General features: G+C 46.9%; 1 protein-coding gene and 1 pseudogene across 2 annotated transcripts in view; one reads left to right on the top strand and one right to left on the bottom strand.

The window, feature by feature from the left end:
• The window catches only part of LOC138842971 (caytaxin-like), a 54,831-nt gene extending 44,444 nt beyond the window's left edge, over positions 1 to 10,387 (top strand). The window contains exons 1-3 of one of the 2 annotated variants that reach the window (XR_011385771.1): positions 7,688 to 8,092; positions 9,666 to 9,851; positions 10,266 to 10,387. Coding sequence is in view for 1 of the 2 variants with exons in the window: in XM_051840063.2 (XP_051696023.2) it covers positions 9,666 to 9,851; positions 10,266 to 10,348 (269 nt within the window). In the remaining variant the exon portion in view is untranslated. Of the gene's footprint in view, positions 1 to 7,687; positions 8,093 to 9,665; positions 9,852 to 10,265 lie in introns of those variants that run through there. The other variant, XM_051840063.2, reaches the window with a different exon arrangement.
• LOC138847892 (nuclear transcription factor Y subunit beta-like) lies at positions 320 to 764 on the bottom strand (annotated as a pseudogene).
• Positions 10,388 to 14,836: the final 4,449 nt, after the last annotated feature.

Raw genomic sequence — 14,836 nt, 5'->3', positions numbered from 1 at the left:
GTGATGTGTTTAAGTCAGCATAAGAATATACTTTTCTCATAGATTTCTTAAAGTCATTCACTTAATTAGGGATTTTATCATTTTTTCTCATACAAAACAAAAATATTTTAATACCTTTAAATTCCAAATTTTTCTTTAAAATCATTCATGAAAAAGATTCTCAAGTCAGAATTAACACCTCAATTAGTCAAGCATCAGGAAACTACATTACACCTATTTAATGTGCAAAGAGACATTTTTTCACGTCATTTTCTTCTGATGTCTGTTCCAGAATCACAGACCCTTGCTTCTCTACACTTCCATCCATCATTTCTGCAGATCATGAAAACTGAATTTGTTGAACACCAGAAAGCTGTTGATATGATGTTGTATAAACCATAACATTGTGTGCTGACCATCCGCAGTTATTAAGCCAGCTGGTAACTGGTTAGTGAATGCCTCCTCTGTAAGTAAGCTCTTCTCTTAGTCCTTCTGTAGCTGTGACTGCTCCACCAAATCCTTTCTCTCCTTTCATACCCTCTCTGAATTTCTGAAGGTACAATTTCAGAGGTTCCACATAACTGGCAAAGCCCAAGGTGGACATGGCAAAGAGAATGTCTTCTCCATTGATCGTCCTCTGTTTCTCTTTCACTTGTTTCAGATGCTGTAAAGCTAAGAACTCACACATTCTTGAACACATTCTTTGGCATCTGTTGCAATCTTTCCTGTTTGAGGTGTGGCATTCTTCATTATCCTAGCCACATTTGCAACTGGAAGATATATTTCTTCTTGAGAAGCATCTGTGGTAGAACTGTCACCGTCCATTGTCCTGAAATACTGTCAGAACCGTGGTGTCAGTGGTGCTCAGAGCACCTTTTTAAAAAGGTGTCTAATCTTTGCTCAATTCCAACCCATGTTTAAAGCATCTTGTTCTAATACTTCGGGCGAGATAACGATTTGCGAGTGCTCTGGAATTCTTTGTTCTCCCAGACTACTGCTCCATAAGCCCCTGCCTATCCTCCTGCCTCCCACCAGCGATGATCAAAACCTTAGTGCAATCCGAACGGCTTCCTTCCCACCTTCGGGGCAAGTCCAGGGACCACAAGCCACCAGATGACTGCATTCTTTACGTGCAAACCAGACTGCGGGACACCAACGCCATTCCTGCCTCCCGGGCCCAAGGCCGAGCCCGCCGACCTGTCAGCATCGTTCGTGCTGCGCGGACACCCGATGGCCCAGCCAGCCCGGACCTGGCACCCAACGCTCGTCTCCCGCCCGCCGCGCGGCACCGGGGTGCGCAGGCGGACAAGGAGGCCGGACTCGGCCAGGACCCCGCGGACCCAGGAGCCGGCGGGCGGGGGTGCTCCGCGGGGCCCGCGCGGCTGCGGCTGCAGAAGCCGAGGGGGCAGGGTCGGGGCGGCGGCGGGGACCCGGGCCGCCTCCCCCGCTAGCCGGCCTGCTCCCCGCACAAAATGGAGCCGGCCCAGGGCGCCACCGAGAGGGACCCCGACCGTGCCCCGCCGGCAGCCCTCTTCTGCCTCGGACTGGGAGTTCAAGGGTGGTGAGCGGGAGGCGGCCTGGCCTCTGTACCGCCCTCCTCCTTCGGCGCACAAAGAGCCGCGCTGCGGCCTCGCAGGCGCCCGCCTGGCCCAGGTCCAGGTCCGGGCGGGCGGGTGGGAGGGTAGTGCCCAGGCCAAGGCGGCATTGGCTGCGGGGATGGTGCTGGGACGGTTTTAACTAAAACACTGTAGTTAATTTAATTAAAGGACGGAAATCCTTAAGGATCTTTATACCACCCACCTGTGACTGTTTTCCTCTTCGCTTGAACCAAGTCATTTTTTTCTTCGAATTGTTACTTATCATACATAATTGGTGATGATCCTCTAACAGTTCAGAGACTATGTCTTATTTTTCTATTAGATTTCAGAATTCATAGCTAGTGTGAAGTGATGTGTAACACCCAGTGTTTCAGATGTAAACTGAAGGCACGTTTGAGTAGGTGCTCTTATTGTATAGTGTTGTTCTAGCTGTTTTTTAGCTTAACCTAGAAGCAGACAGATGTTTGTGCATAAAACAGACTGCAGAAACCTATTGTGTACCTTCCTTTACCATGATTTCAAACTGCACTGATAAAACCTGTAGATGCCCTGAGCTAAACTTAAGAAGAGGAGTCTGAATGTCATTCACTCTGTTAAAAGCATGTTAGAAATGACTTGTAAAATACTGTGTTTTCTATTCTTATTTAAGCCAAGACAATTTACTAACATGTATTTTTCAAATTAGCTAATACACTTCAATTATGAAAGTTATAAATTCATTTTGTAACATTGTTTAACAGTTAACATTATGTATATTTCAAACTTTTCTTGCCCTAAGTAATTGGTGAACTGTTTCTTTAGATAGAAAATGTATTGTGTTTTTACATATATGGTGACATCTAATACGTATAGTATATATTATTTATGCATGTATTTAAAATGCATAAAGAACCATATCCAGATTATTTTAGAGGCTAGTTTACATTACTTATTGATATACCTCTAAAATTACAGTTGTATCCTAGAAACTTACTGTTAGTTAAATTATTACTCAAACAAATGAAATGTGTTAGCTCAAAACATTTTTAGATATTGGTACTGTTTGATCATTTAAAGCTCCTTAGGTAAAGTATGATTGGAAAACATCCTGAGCATTCTTGTTACAGTTATGGCTGCCTGGCAACTTAGTTCAAAATCAGAATAGCAATGAAAAGCATCATAGTAAACTCCCTCGCACCAATTATTGTTATTTTTGGGCAACACTACACATATGTTCTGGTGAATGTATTATCATTACGTTTATTTAAATCCTTGATAAAATCATTACTTATTTTATTTTGCTTACCTAGAAATTAGATTCAGAGGTAAAGCAGCCTTTGTTTGTAATTATTAGTTGGTATTCTCTTGTGTCACCAAATGTGTTATGGGGAATGGGGAGAGTACCACTCAGAGACTGAATTTGGGTAGAACTTTATTGATGAGTTGCAGACTGACCAGCCAGGGACACAGTACAGACTTGGGAGCCACACTGTGTTGCTGGTTCCCTGTCTAGCAAGACTTATATGGGGCAAAATCACAATGTAGGTGGCAGGGTTCGGTTACAATTTTCTGGTGTAATAAGTAGGGGTTTTCAACTATGTTTGCATGAGCTAATGACATTTCTTGGAATTGGCAAGGTTACAGAGGAACTGGCTGTCTTTCAGCTAGGATGTGGTTAGGCAATAGGACATTTCACAGGGTACATGCAACATAGAATTTTTTTCTTAACTGCATGGGTGGGGGTAGGTCACTTCTTGGTCATAAGTATTCAACATGGCATTTGTCCTGCTTTCTCTAACATACGTTTTTATCATGTAACAGCTTAGATGAAATATGGAGCTTTCTGTCTCTCTTTGATTTCTCCTGGTTACCAGTATTAATCCCCTCCAAATGTTTCACACAAATGAAAACTCTACAGGATGTAGCCCATTGTATGTACAATTTTCCAGAATTACAAGTTCTGTCTGTTCTTTTGTAAACCTTTCAATACTCCAACAGTTTCTTTCCAAAATAAAAGTCTGGAATCATCCATACTAAAATTAAGAATTTATAACTGGGAGGCACGGATGTTTTCATAAACATTTCCTATAATTAATTTCAACCAGAGGATTGAGGAAACAAAGCAGTTTTTCCTACTCCAAAACTTTATTGCCTTTTTCCCATATAGCAGACTCTGAAATCTTTTTTAATATGGTTAGTGAAATTATACTCCTTATTTAGTATGTTTTTGAAAAAAAAAACTGCTTTTTTTTCCTTATTGCCATCTCGTGTACCTTGAAAGTTAAATTTAATCTGATATTTTCATTTTGTAGCAGTTATAAACCAGAAAAGACCTTTGCAATTTTATAATTTCTTAGCAAGATAAAAATTCTTCTTTTAAAGATCAAGTTTCAATTATTTGAAGGATTTTATATTTGATTTGATAAACAGAAGCTTTAAGAAGAAATGGTGAGATGTAAATAATCATAATCCTTAATTTTAAGGATACAGAAGGCTCATATTTAAAATATATACCATAGCACTTATTCTGTGCTGGTTATGGAATATTTCACAGGAAATGGCTGCAGTGTGTGAATATGTTGTTGGAAATTTCTGTTTAGAGAGACAAAGGCAAACTTTAGTTCTTTCTGGTTTATTATAATACTGCTAATTTTTAAAAAATAAAGTGAAGTGTACCTTGCCTAAGTTTTCAAGAAATCAACAACAAATACACAGCTGGATTAAATCATAAATATTTAGCTTTTTTAGTCACCATTTACTCATGCTGTAATCCATCCTAGGAATCTTTTTGACCCTTTTTTTGAGGAGAAAACAAAAGAGGAAGAAGAAAGAAAACCTGAAAGTGTACCTTGCAAAATGAGTTAAAGGTTTATTAAGTGGACACAGTCCATTTTCCATCCTCCTGAGTACTTTGGCACAGCTGTAAAGATCTTGAAGAGAAACATTCTTGACTAATCTGTCAACTGTAAAATGTGTACAGAAAAATAGGTAGCTATCACTAAAATTACACTTCAGCTTTCAGTAACCATTTAATGAGTAGCATAATTATATAAGTATGGAGACGTAAGTACTCTACTCAATAATTAAAAATAATCTCATCTTTACACTGAAAGTTCTGTAATTACTATTTGACTTCACCAGGACCACTGTGGGAATCTCCAGTGGCACGCTGAGTTGTTCAGAGTGGATTAAAATCATAAGATAAAATTGGATAAATCATTAAATTATTAAGCTTTAAATATTACAAGAATGAATGTATCCTGATATTTGGAAGTTACATTGTAGGAATTTTCAGTCTAAAACCAGATTCTGATGTTCATTTTTTTCTCTTTGCCATGAAAGTGATTTTATTTCCTATGATTTTAAAAACAGATTTATTTGAAAGGCAGAGTTACAGAGAGAGAGAGAGAAATCTCTCATCTGCTGGGTTATTTCCCAGATGGCCACAACAGCTGGGGCTGGACCAAGCTGAAGCCAGGAGCCGGGAGCTTCTTCCAGGTCTCCCATGGGGGTGCAGGGGCCCAGGCCATAGAGGGAGCTGGATCAGAAGTGGAGTAACCAGGTCTCAAACCTGTATCCCATATGGCAGGTGGTGGCCTTACCCGCTGTGCCACAGTGCTGGCCCCTGGTATCAGCCCTTTCTTACCTGGCCTGAGTTATGCCTGGTGTAGCACCACTATGGCCAGGAGCTTGAAGCTGAGCTGAACACCTCACCCAGCACACACAGGCTGCACCCACCGCACAACTACAATCCCAGAGCACCCACAGGGGACTGCTGGGAGCCCAGGATTTACAACAATCAGTGATCAATGCACCCCACGCAGGACATTAGGCAGTGCGGGCTGTGGACTCCCAGTATGGCTTCCTGCCCTGGGGACTCCTGCCCTGGAGTTTTCAACCCAGTGCAAATAGCTTAATGTTTGCTTTCAGAGGCATCGCCTGAGGTGCTTGGTTCCCCATGGTTCGTTCATCACCTTCTCATCCCAAGTATAGCCCTCTAGTGGTTCTGTGTGGGAGGTACAGAGGCTGGACCATTCTGGGCTATCTCAGCATCTGGATCCGATGTACTCTAGGCTTGGCAGTAGGCTCAAGGCTCAGCACTTAAATCATTCATAGCAGTTTGGAAAGAGCACAGGGAGATTCCCCTCAAGAAAAGGGAAAAGCTTGCAGGAAAGATTCTGAAAAATAAGATTAAGGAGGGCTTCTGCCTGCTCAGATGACATGCCTTGGGCTTCTTCCCTCTTGCAAAATCAACATCCCATTGGGCAAGCGTAACTGCACATTTAAGACTGCACCCACCCCCGCTATCATTCAGACTTCTGAAAAAAATATTTCTATGGAAAAACATCAGGGGCTGGGGCTGTGGCACAGTGGGTAAAGCCGCCGCCTGCAGTGCTGGCATCCCACATGGGTGCCAGTTCATGTCCCGGCTGCTCCACTTCCGATCCAGCTCTCCGCTGTGGCCTGGGAAAGCAGCAGAAGGTGTCCCAAGTCCCTGGGCCCCTGCACCCGCATGGGAGACCTGGAGGAAGCTCCTGGCTGCTGGCTTCAGATTGGCACTGCCATTGCAGCCCTCTGGGGAATGACCCAGCGGAGGGAAAACCTCTCTCTCAGCCTCCTGTCCTTATAAACACGTGAGAACTCCATGGAAGGGGATCCCTGCAGCCGCAGCTAATGTAGGAACACCTGGGGCACCTTCACGCAGATCACTCATCACACTCGATAGCTCTCATGCCTCAGGGACTGTTAGGAGGGTCCCAGGTACGGCCTTGGCATTGTCAGTGAGCTGTGCTTAAAGCAGGCCTCCATCCCAGTTTCTGGTGCTTTCTCAGAACGTTTAAGAGACAAGCAGTTAATTATTACTTCACAAGGGTGGCTGTAACAAGTTGTCAAGACAGCAGCTGAAAAAATCCTGGGGTGCGTGTCCTGGCCCCGTAGGCTAGGCTGTAGTGTCTGATGGCAGCGGCCCATAGCAGGGTTCTGGTTCAAGCCCCAGTTCCTCTGTTTCCACTCCAGCTCCCTGCTAATGCACCCAGGAAGCTGGCGGTGATGAGCCACCCGTGTCTCCCACGTGCAAGTCCCGGGTAGAGCTCTCGGCCCAACCCTGGCTGCTGTGGGCATTTGGGGAGTGACCTGACAGATGCAAGATTCTCTCTCTCTCTCCCCCACCCCACCCCTGTGTAAATAAATAAATCTTAAAGCAATTTAAAAACTTTTCTTTTTTGAGGTGGACACTGTGCAGTGAGTGAAGCTACCTCTTGTGTGGTGAGGATCTTGTTCCCGTGTGGTGTCTGGAGGCCCCGGGTGCCTGACTTACAGGCATGGCACCAGAAAACATGGAAACTTGTTCCCAGCTGCACTTCGCCTGAACTAGTCATTTCTGAACAATTCCATATGAGAAGCAGGTGCCTTGTAGATATAGGAGGCAGATGGTAGGAGTTTTCTGTTATTCACAGTGGCATGCAACCTTTAAACAATAAACGCTCATGTCTGCAGAAATCTACATTTTTTGGCCAACACAAGGTTCCATTTATTTTTTTTAGAAAAATATCAATATTTTTATAGATCCTGTATAAAAAATCTTTTGTGAGTTAACTCGCACCCACAGGTTATGAAGACAGCAAGTGCAGACAGGATCAAGGCTGGCAACAAGCCCAGTCTTTGGATCTCTCTCGCATACCAGGCCCTGTATGCTCAACATCCAAAATCCGGCTCCTGGTTCCTCAGGGCTGGGAGAGGGGGTGCTGCTGGTGGGAAACCTTACCCATGCCCTTGCAGTTCTGCTTCGTGAGTGTTTGCAAGAAAATGAAGAGATTTTAATGTAAAAAGTGGATTCAGTCTGCAAGACAAGGGACAAGGGTCTTGGAGGAAAAGAACCCCTGCCACAAGGCTGTGGGGAAGGTGAGGGGGCAGGGGGAAAGTGAGAAGGGCAAGGGGGAAGGGGATGGGGCATAGGAAGAGGGAGGGGGCTGTGGGAATGGGGGGCCGTGGGGGAAGCGAGGGGGCCATGGGGAAGGGGAGGGGTGGGGCAAGGAAAGGGGCCATGGGGAAGGGGTGGGGCGTGGGGAAGGGAGGGGGCCATGGGAAGGGGAGAGGGCGCCAAGGCCTCCCCTGTAATGGGTCCCTGTGCCTGCAGATTAATACTCGGTGTTCTCAAACATGGAGAATCCCAGGGCTCCTTACAGGAAGCAGGATTCCCTTGGCACAGACGCTGTTTCTGAGTTCCTGCTTGCCCAGTGCCCGTGAGGACAAGGAGGAAGGCGAAGCCAAGTCCGTGTCTGTTTCGTCCAGTGTCAGCGTCTTCATCAATTCATGACGATTCTCCCCTCCCCTCCTCGACCCTGCAAACCCGGCGAAGCACAGGGGCAAAGCCTCACTGAAGCTCACAGCGACAGTGACAACTACAATGACATTTCGGTTCTGACTGTCGGGTGTTTCACGATCTCGCCGAGCCCTGAAGCCAGGGAGCATTCCAGATGTCACTGAGGGCCACGTACACTTGTCCGTCCTTACACACACGGCGCCCGCTGTTCCAGGTGCGCCCCAGTGGCTCCAGTGTCCGCCTCCACCTGCGTGGCCTTCTGGAAAACGCTGAGGTCTCGGGGTGGAGGGGACTTGGGGGACAGTGCAGCGCGGGGCGCGGGCCAGTCAGGATCACCGTCGGCACCCACGTCCCCGTGTGCGTTTCTGGAAACGTGGAGATTCCCGCCCCCAAGACTGCAGGGTTCTGCGGGCTCACCCGGACACCGGTGGTCAGGGGCCCGGCCCTCAGCTCCCGGGCAGCCCCAGGGAGCGGGTGCGGGCGGCACCGCGGGTCACGCGCTCTCAGACCCGCGTCCAGCAGGCGGGAGAAGCCCTGGGTCTCTGGTCGGGGTGCAGAGTCCCCGCTGAGGGTCCCCGGCAGCGCCCCGTCTCCGCAGGCTCTGCCTCAGGCCACCTCAGCCCCGGCTGCCCGTGCCACGGCTGGTGTGGGATGTTTCTCTTAGCGCTCCTGGGTTCCGGTGTTCGCTGGCACCCCGCTACCTGGCAGGGAGCCCACGGAGACTCCTGCACCCGCAGTCTGCGGACAGACACCCTGCGGCCTCCCCGTCGCAGGCTCTGATCTTTGTCATTTGTTAGGAGGAACACATGATATATTTAGTAGTATACAGTGTTTTCATAACTAAATGTTGAAATGTGTATTTAAAAATTAGACTATTAAATCTCTATCAGTAAGGACATATATTTTACATTGGGGCATTGATAAGTGTTTTTATAGTTTCTTCAGTAAATTTATTTTTATTCTATACAATTTAAACAGATAGGTGTGAATTTGTTCTAACTTTTATTTGATGAATATTCCCGTTTCTTAAGTAAATATTTTTTCTAGATGTTTGATAGTATTGCAGGAGACATGAATACTTCTTGGTATTTCTGTTTTCTCATGTTTTAAATCACTGAACTTTTGACAGATATATTGTAAGTTAGCAATTAAAACATAAATATTTGGGTAAACCTCTAAGGTGTATTTTTTTCTTTTTTGCTTTTCTTCTGATTTATTTGAAATGCAGTCAGAGCTAGAGAGAGGGAGAGAGCAAGCTGGGTCACTTCCCAAAAGGCCGGCGCTGGGCCAGGCTGGAGCCGGCAGAGTGGAGCTCCATCCGGGTCACCCACGCAGGTGCAGGGCCCCTGCACTTGAGCCCTCACCGCTGCTCCCAAGGTGCGCATGCACAGGGACCTGGGCCCCACTGGCGCTCCCGCCCCAGCACTGCAGGCCTGGGGAGTGACCAGGAAGGGAGCTGGGTCTGACTTCCGCCCCAGCACTGTGTCTTCCATGGCACAGCTGTGGACCCCAGTCCCCCCCCCTATCAGAAACGTGGCTCTGCTGAGGGGTGGGGGACAGGGAGCAGCCCACCGTGACCCCCTGGGCCTCTGGCTGTTCGCTTCAGTTAAAGGGGAAGAGACCCAGGAAGTGTTAGGAGTCAAGTGTACGGGAGGTGCAATCACGGACGGCTTTCTGGAGGAGGTGGCACTTGAGCCAGGTCCTGTAAGGGAACAGGCAGCCAGGTAGGGAGAATGAAGGCAGCCGTGAGAGGCTGACACGTCCAGCCCCAGGGGTGCTTCTTCCAGGTGACACCCCGGTAGCCACCGCCAAGAACATGCCTGGGGACAGCGCAGATCTGTTTGGGGATGGCATGGCAGAGGACAGCGGTGCGGCCAACGGGCGCCTGTGGCACACGGTCATCATCAGGGAGCAGGAGCACCGCATCGACCTGCACATGATCTGGCTGTACATGAAGGTGGTCACCCACAGAGGTGAGGCCCCCCCCCGTTACCACGTGGTCAACCATGGAGGTTAGGCCACCCTGTTACCACGTGGTCACCCACGGAGGGGATATTCCCCCTGCCCGTACCACTGCTCACCCACAGAGGTGAGACCCTACCCTGGTACCCGTGGTCACCCATGGAGGTTTGGCCCCCGGTTACCACGTGGTCACCCACGGAGGGGAGATCCCCCCGTACCCACAGAGGTCAGACCCCCCCCCGGGTACCTGTGGTCACCCACGGAGGTGAGACCCCCCCTCCCTGGGTACCCGTGATCACCCACGGAGGTGAGACCCCCCCCCCCCGGGCACCCGTGGTCATCCTGGAGGTCGGACCCCCTGCTGGGCCCGGAAGACCCTCCGTGCGCCTGCGTGGTTCAGAGCCCAGCGACGGCCGCCCTCACAGGCTACCACAGTGAGGGCCTCAACGCAATCATCGTCTATGCCGCCAGCTTCCTCCAGGACAGCAGCTGCCGGGACTACCACTAAGTCCTGGAGAACCTCTTCCTGTGAGCGGGCGGGGAGGGGCCAGGACGGGCAGGGCGGGGCAGGCGGGGCGGGCGGGGGGCGGGGAGGCAGGAGGGCAGGGCGGGCAGGAGGCGGGGCGCGGAGAGGGGCCAGGAGGGGCAGGGCGGGCGGGAGGCGGGGCGGGAGGCGGGTCGGGGAGGGGCCAGGAGGGGCAGGGCGGGGCAGGCGGGCGGGGCGGGCGGTGCAGGCAGGGTGGGCGGGAGGCGGGGCGGGCGGGGACCCTCGCTCGCCCAGGCTCCCCCTGCTGGCCCACTCTGGGCCTTCCCTGGGCGCAGGGGCTCCGCAGCCGCCACCACCACACATGTCCATCACCAACACCATCAACACCATCATCATCATCACCACCAATACCGTGAACACCATCACCGTCACCATAGCCATCGCCAGACCCGTCCTGCGGGGGCCCGAGGGGCTGCAACACGGCCCCCTCCCCAGAGCCCCCGGCCCCTCCCCAGAGCCCGCGGCTCCTCCCCAGCGCCCGCGGCCCCCTCCCCACAGCCCCGGCCCCTCCCCACAGCCCGCGGCCTCCTCCTCGGAGTCCCCCGCCCCTCCCCTGCGCCCGCGGCCCCCTCTCCGGAGCCCCCGCCCCCTCCCCAGAGCCCCCGCCCCTCCTCCGAGCCCCGCGCCTCGCCCGAGCGGGGACCCCCGGATCCCCGAGGCCCGCGGGGGAGGCCCTGGCCGGGCCGGGCGCGGCCGCCCTGACCCCGACCCGCTGCCCCGCGCAGCTCCGTCGTCGGCAGCCTGGAGTCCTGGTGGCCGAGGACTGCGGGATCCTGTACCTGAAGGGCGCCAGCCCAGCGCAGGATGCCGGCCTCGGCGGCTCAGGAAGCTGCCAGAGGACAGACAGGAGGCGCGGGCGCGGGCGGCTCTGCGCTCGGCCCGCCCGGCCCCTCAGCTGCCCTTGGCTTGTGGACGCGGCCCCCACGCCGCCCCTGCCGCCCTAAAATCTGTTTCTGGCCACCGCCTACCAAATCTGCTTTCTGTTCATCTCTGCCTCCTCCATTTCTAGCAGGTGGAGAAATGGGAGCTGGAAAACCTTCCGGGTCTGTTCTCTCCTGAGTTTTTTCTTTGGCTGTTCCAGCTGTTAGCATGGAGCCTTGCTCACCAACAGAAAACTCCCTTTTATGAAAATGCTAGCATGTAACTAAGTGGTTTATGCATTTTAGGATTTTCTGTCAGTTTTATAATTTTTTTGAAGAACGAATGATCTGTTTAATCATGGGAAACTATTGTTTCATAACTAAACTTTGAAATATGTATTTTGAGAACTTATATTTATACTTAATATATATTATATATTATATTGGCATTGATTAGCATTTTAAGTTTCTTTAGTAAAAGTATTTTTATTCTACCAAATCTGCTTTCTGTTCACCTCTGCCTCCTCAATTTTTATAAATGTATAAATTTTTAAGGAAAAAACCTGTATTATACTTCATTTATTCTTCTTAGTAATTACATTGATAGCATTATTATGCAAATTAGGAGTGCTTGTGGCTTCAAGATGAGTATTTTTCCTAAAAGAAGTACAGAAAATAATTTAGGGAAGGGGCAAGGGGACATTTTATTTTGGCTAATATACTGCATAGAACACAGCTGTTTAACTGAAACGTTGCTTTGCAATCTCCATTATTTTAGTGTGTTTTTAAAATTTTTTTCCAGGAGATTGCAATAAAAATGGAAGAAGAACCAAGTTCTGCTTTTGACTCTGAAGAGACTTTTAATTCTTGTAGGTAGGTAGTAAATACAGAGATATATAATATTACAGGATAATGTATAAGATCCAATTTCTTAGAGGATTCTAATCTTAGAATAGCAAAGAATTAGGACTTGTGCTTTTAAAATGTGATAATATTTAAATATTACTGTGATATGTGATTATCTGCAGAAATAATGAGTATCAGAAAATGTAATAACCCAAATTCTTGTAAATGAGCTTATATCAGATATCTGTTGCCCTCCTATCCTACAGTACACTAATCAGAACAAATGTACATGTAGAATTAACCTTTCTTATAATTTGTTTTTTGTTTTTCCCATATATCTTTTACAGTACTAAAGACTTCTTTCAGAGTACCTACGAAAGGTTAAAATGCAAATGTGATTGAATTAAGAGCTGTTTGTTAATGCCCTTTTAGGGCTTTTCAGCCAATAGGGCTGTTACAGCTCAAACAGGAAAGGATTCAATTGGCAGGCCAACACTGCTGTCAAATAGTTTTATAGTATTTAAAGTGTGAAATTAATATTTTTCTACCCAGTAAGCAGTAGCTCTTGTAATGTAATAACCTTAATTGTGAATTTGGCAATTGAGTTAAATGTAGAATTCATAGAAGCACAGTGCTGGTGTATATTTTCTTATTAATATTGATAGACAAAACCTAGAAAAATGTAACAGTGTCACATTAAAATAGCCACAGAATTGTTAGTAAAATTTGCTTCAGAAGATGAAAATTATTTTTCTGTTGCCATTAAGCTCTTTTAAACTAGCTAGTAACAGGTTATTAAGAAATACATAAATTTTCCAGTGTTCAGAAGTCCTTTTGTGTAACAACTATTTAGACTGCCTCAGAAATCCTAACCTTTCTTCATAATCAGACAGCTCAGGCCTTAAGCCTACCACTGACATACTAGAGCTTATGTCCAGGGTAACGAGCTAGTTTCTCATCTGTAAAAAGGGCATTATATTGTCTGATCTGCTTCCTTCCCACAACTCTTAAATACTGGGGTAAAACATGTAAAACAAAGCCTCTTGAAAATCTAAATGCAGGGCCTGTTCCGCGGCTCACTAGGCTAATCCTCCACCTGTGGCGCTGGCACCCCAGGTTCTAGTCCCTGTTGGGGCGCCGATTCTGTCCCAGTTACTCCTCTTCCAGTCCAGCTTTCTTCTGTGGCCCAGGAAGGCAGTGGAGGATGGCCCAAGTGCTTGGGCTCTGCACCCACATGGGAGCCCACGAGGGGGCACCTGGCTCCTGGCTTTGGACTGGCGCAGTGCGCTGGCCTTAGCGGCCATTTGGGGGGTGAACCAATGGAAGGAAGACCCTAACTCTGCCTGTCAAAAAAAAAAAAAAGAATTGATATCTGGAATTATAACAAATAAATTATGGAACTTAAATCCATGGACACTAACTACAGCTTCATATGTCTAATAGTCACAGATTTATTTTTATGGCCTATGAGGTTTTACAATGATTTGTATTTCTTAGTGGTTTTCTTCGTTGATTCAGAGAGGTAGAAAACAAATGGATTTAACTCCTGAGACACTTGTATGGGGTTGTATGATGCCTGAATGGTTTTAGGCCACATCTTGTTTTGGAAGTGTTGGTTTAAATTTAAGTATTTGGCTTCCAACTCATTTGCAGTGATGTGTTATGAGAATATATTATTAGTTTTATGCAGTACATCTTACAGGTTTTATAGACCAATGTTATATGTTTTTTGTCAAGTTACATGTGAGAGAAAACTGCCAGATGTGAAAGAAGAGAGAGTTTCCTGTGTGTGCTGCAGTGGATGTTTAACTTAGGGAATGGAGCACACATGGCCACATGGTGGAAGGAATGTTGTTTCTCCATCCTCCCCCCCCTTTCTCAAGGGCAACTGACCTCCTTGCCAAAAGAGGCGAGCCCTTGCCAGCACGTATGACTACAGACTGTTACATTAATCTGTCTAGCTGCAGTACCAGCTGCTTGCATGTTTTTAGTTATCTTATTAGATGGTATAACAGTGACCTATGAAATTAATTGAAGGTGAACATTGTTAACTTTCCTTTTATTACCCTATGTTTCCCAAAATCTTTTTGATTAGATTATAACTTTCTACAAAATTTCCTAGGAAGTCTGTTTGGTTTTTGATTCATGTAATTTTTTTTAAGGTTTTTAAAGTATAATGTCATACTGCACAGTATAGAAAATAATTTAATTTTTGTCTCATTGATAGATTTTAATCTGTTTATATAGTTGAAAAGCCATAGTAAACTTACCTTATTAGACAATTAAGTTAGATTGAACTCAGACCAATTATTTGGTATTCTCTGAGAAACTCAAAATACTCCTTTATCTTGGCATTGCAGAAATGGCATAGTATAGAATGCAAATTATTGTATCTTGCTTTAAAATAAATTTTAAATCATATTTACCTCTTCTCTAGATTCATATATATGGTAGTTGATCACCAAGTTTACTCTATTTTTTAATTTAATTTAACTTGGCATCATTGATGAGTATATTTTCCCAAGCTGTGCTGTTAGGAAAAAATGTATTATCCTCCGATTTTTTGACAAAGGGATAATTTTGAAGTAATAATCTTTAAATGTGATGTTGACTTTAAGAGACACACAAAATAATAAAAACTAATGATAATCAATTATAAGTCTTAGCCAGTGTTCTATTATAATAATTTAGCTAGGGACCCTGATGCTGAATCTAAGAAAATAAAAAAGTTTCTGAATGCAAG

This window comes from Oryctolagus cuniculus, assembly GCF_964237555.1.
Source record: "Oryctolagus cuniculus chromosome 17 unlocalized genomic scaffold, mOryCun1.1 SUPER_17_unloc_2, whole genome shotgun sequence".
NCBI lineage: Eukaryota > Metazoa > Chordata > Mammalia > Lagomorpha > Leporidae > Oryctolagus > Oryctolagus cuniculus.
The sequence above is the reverse complement of the archived record's forward strand: the minus strand, read 5'-3'. Positions and strand labels throughout refer to the sequence as shown.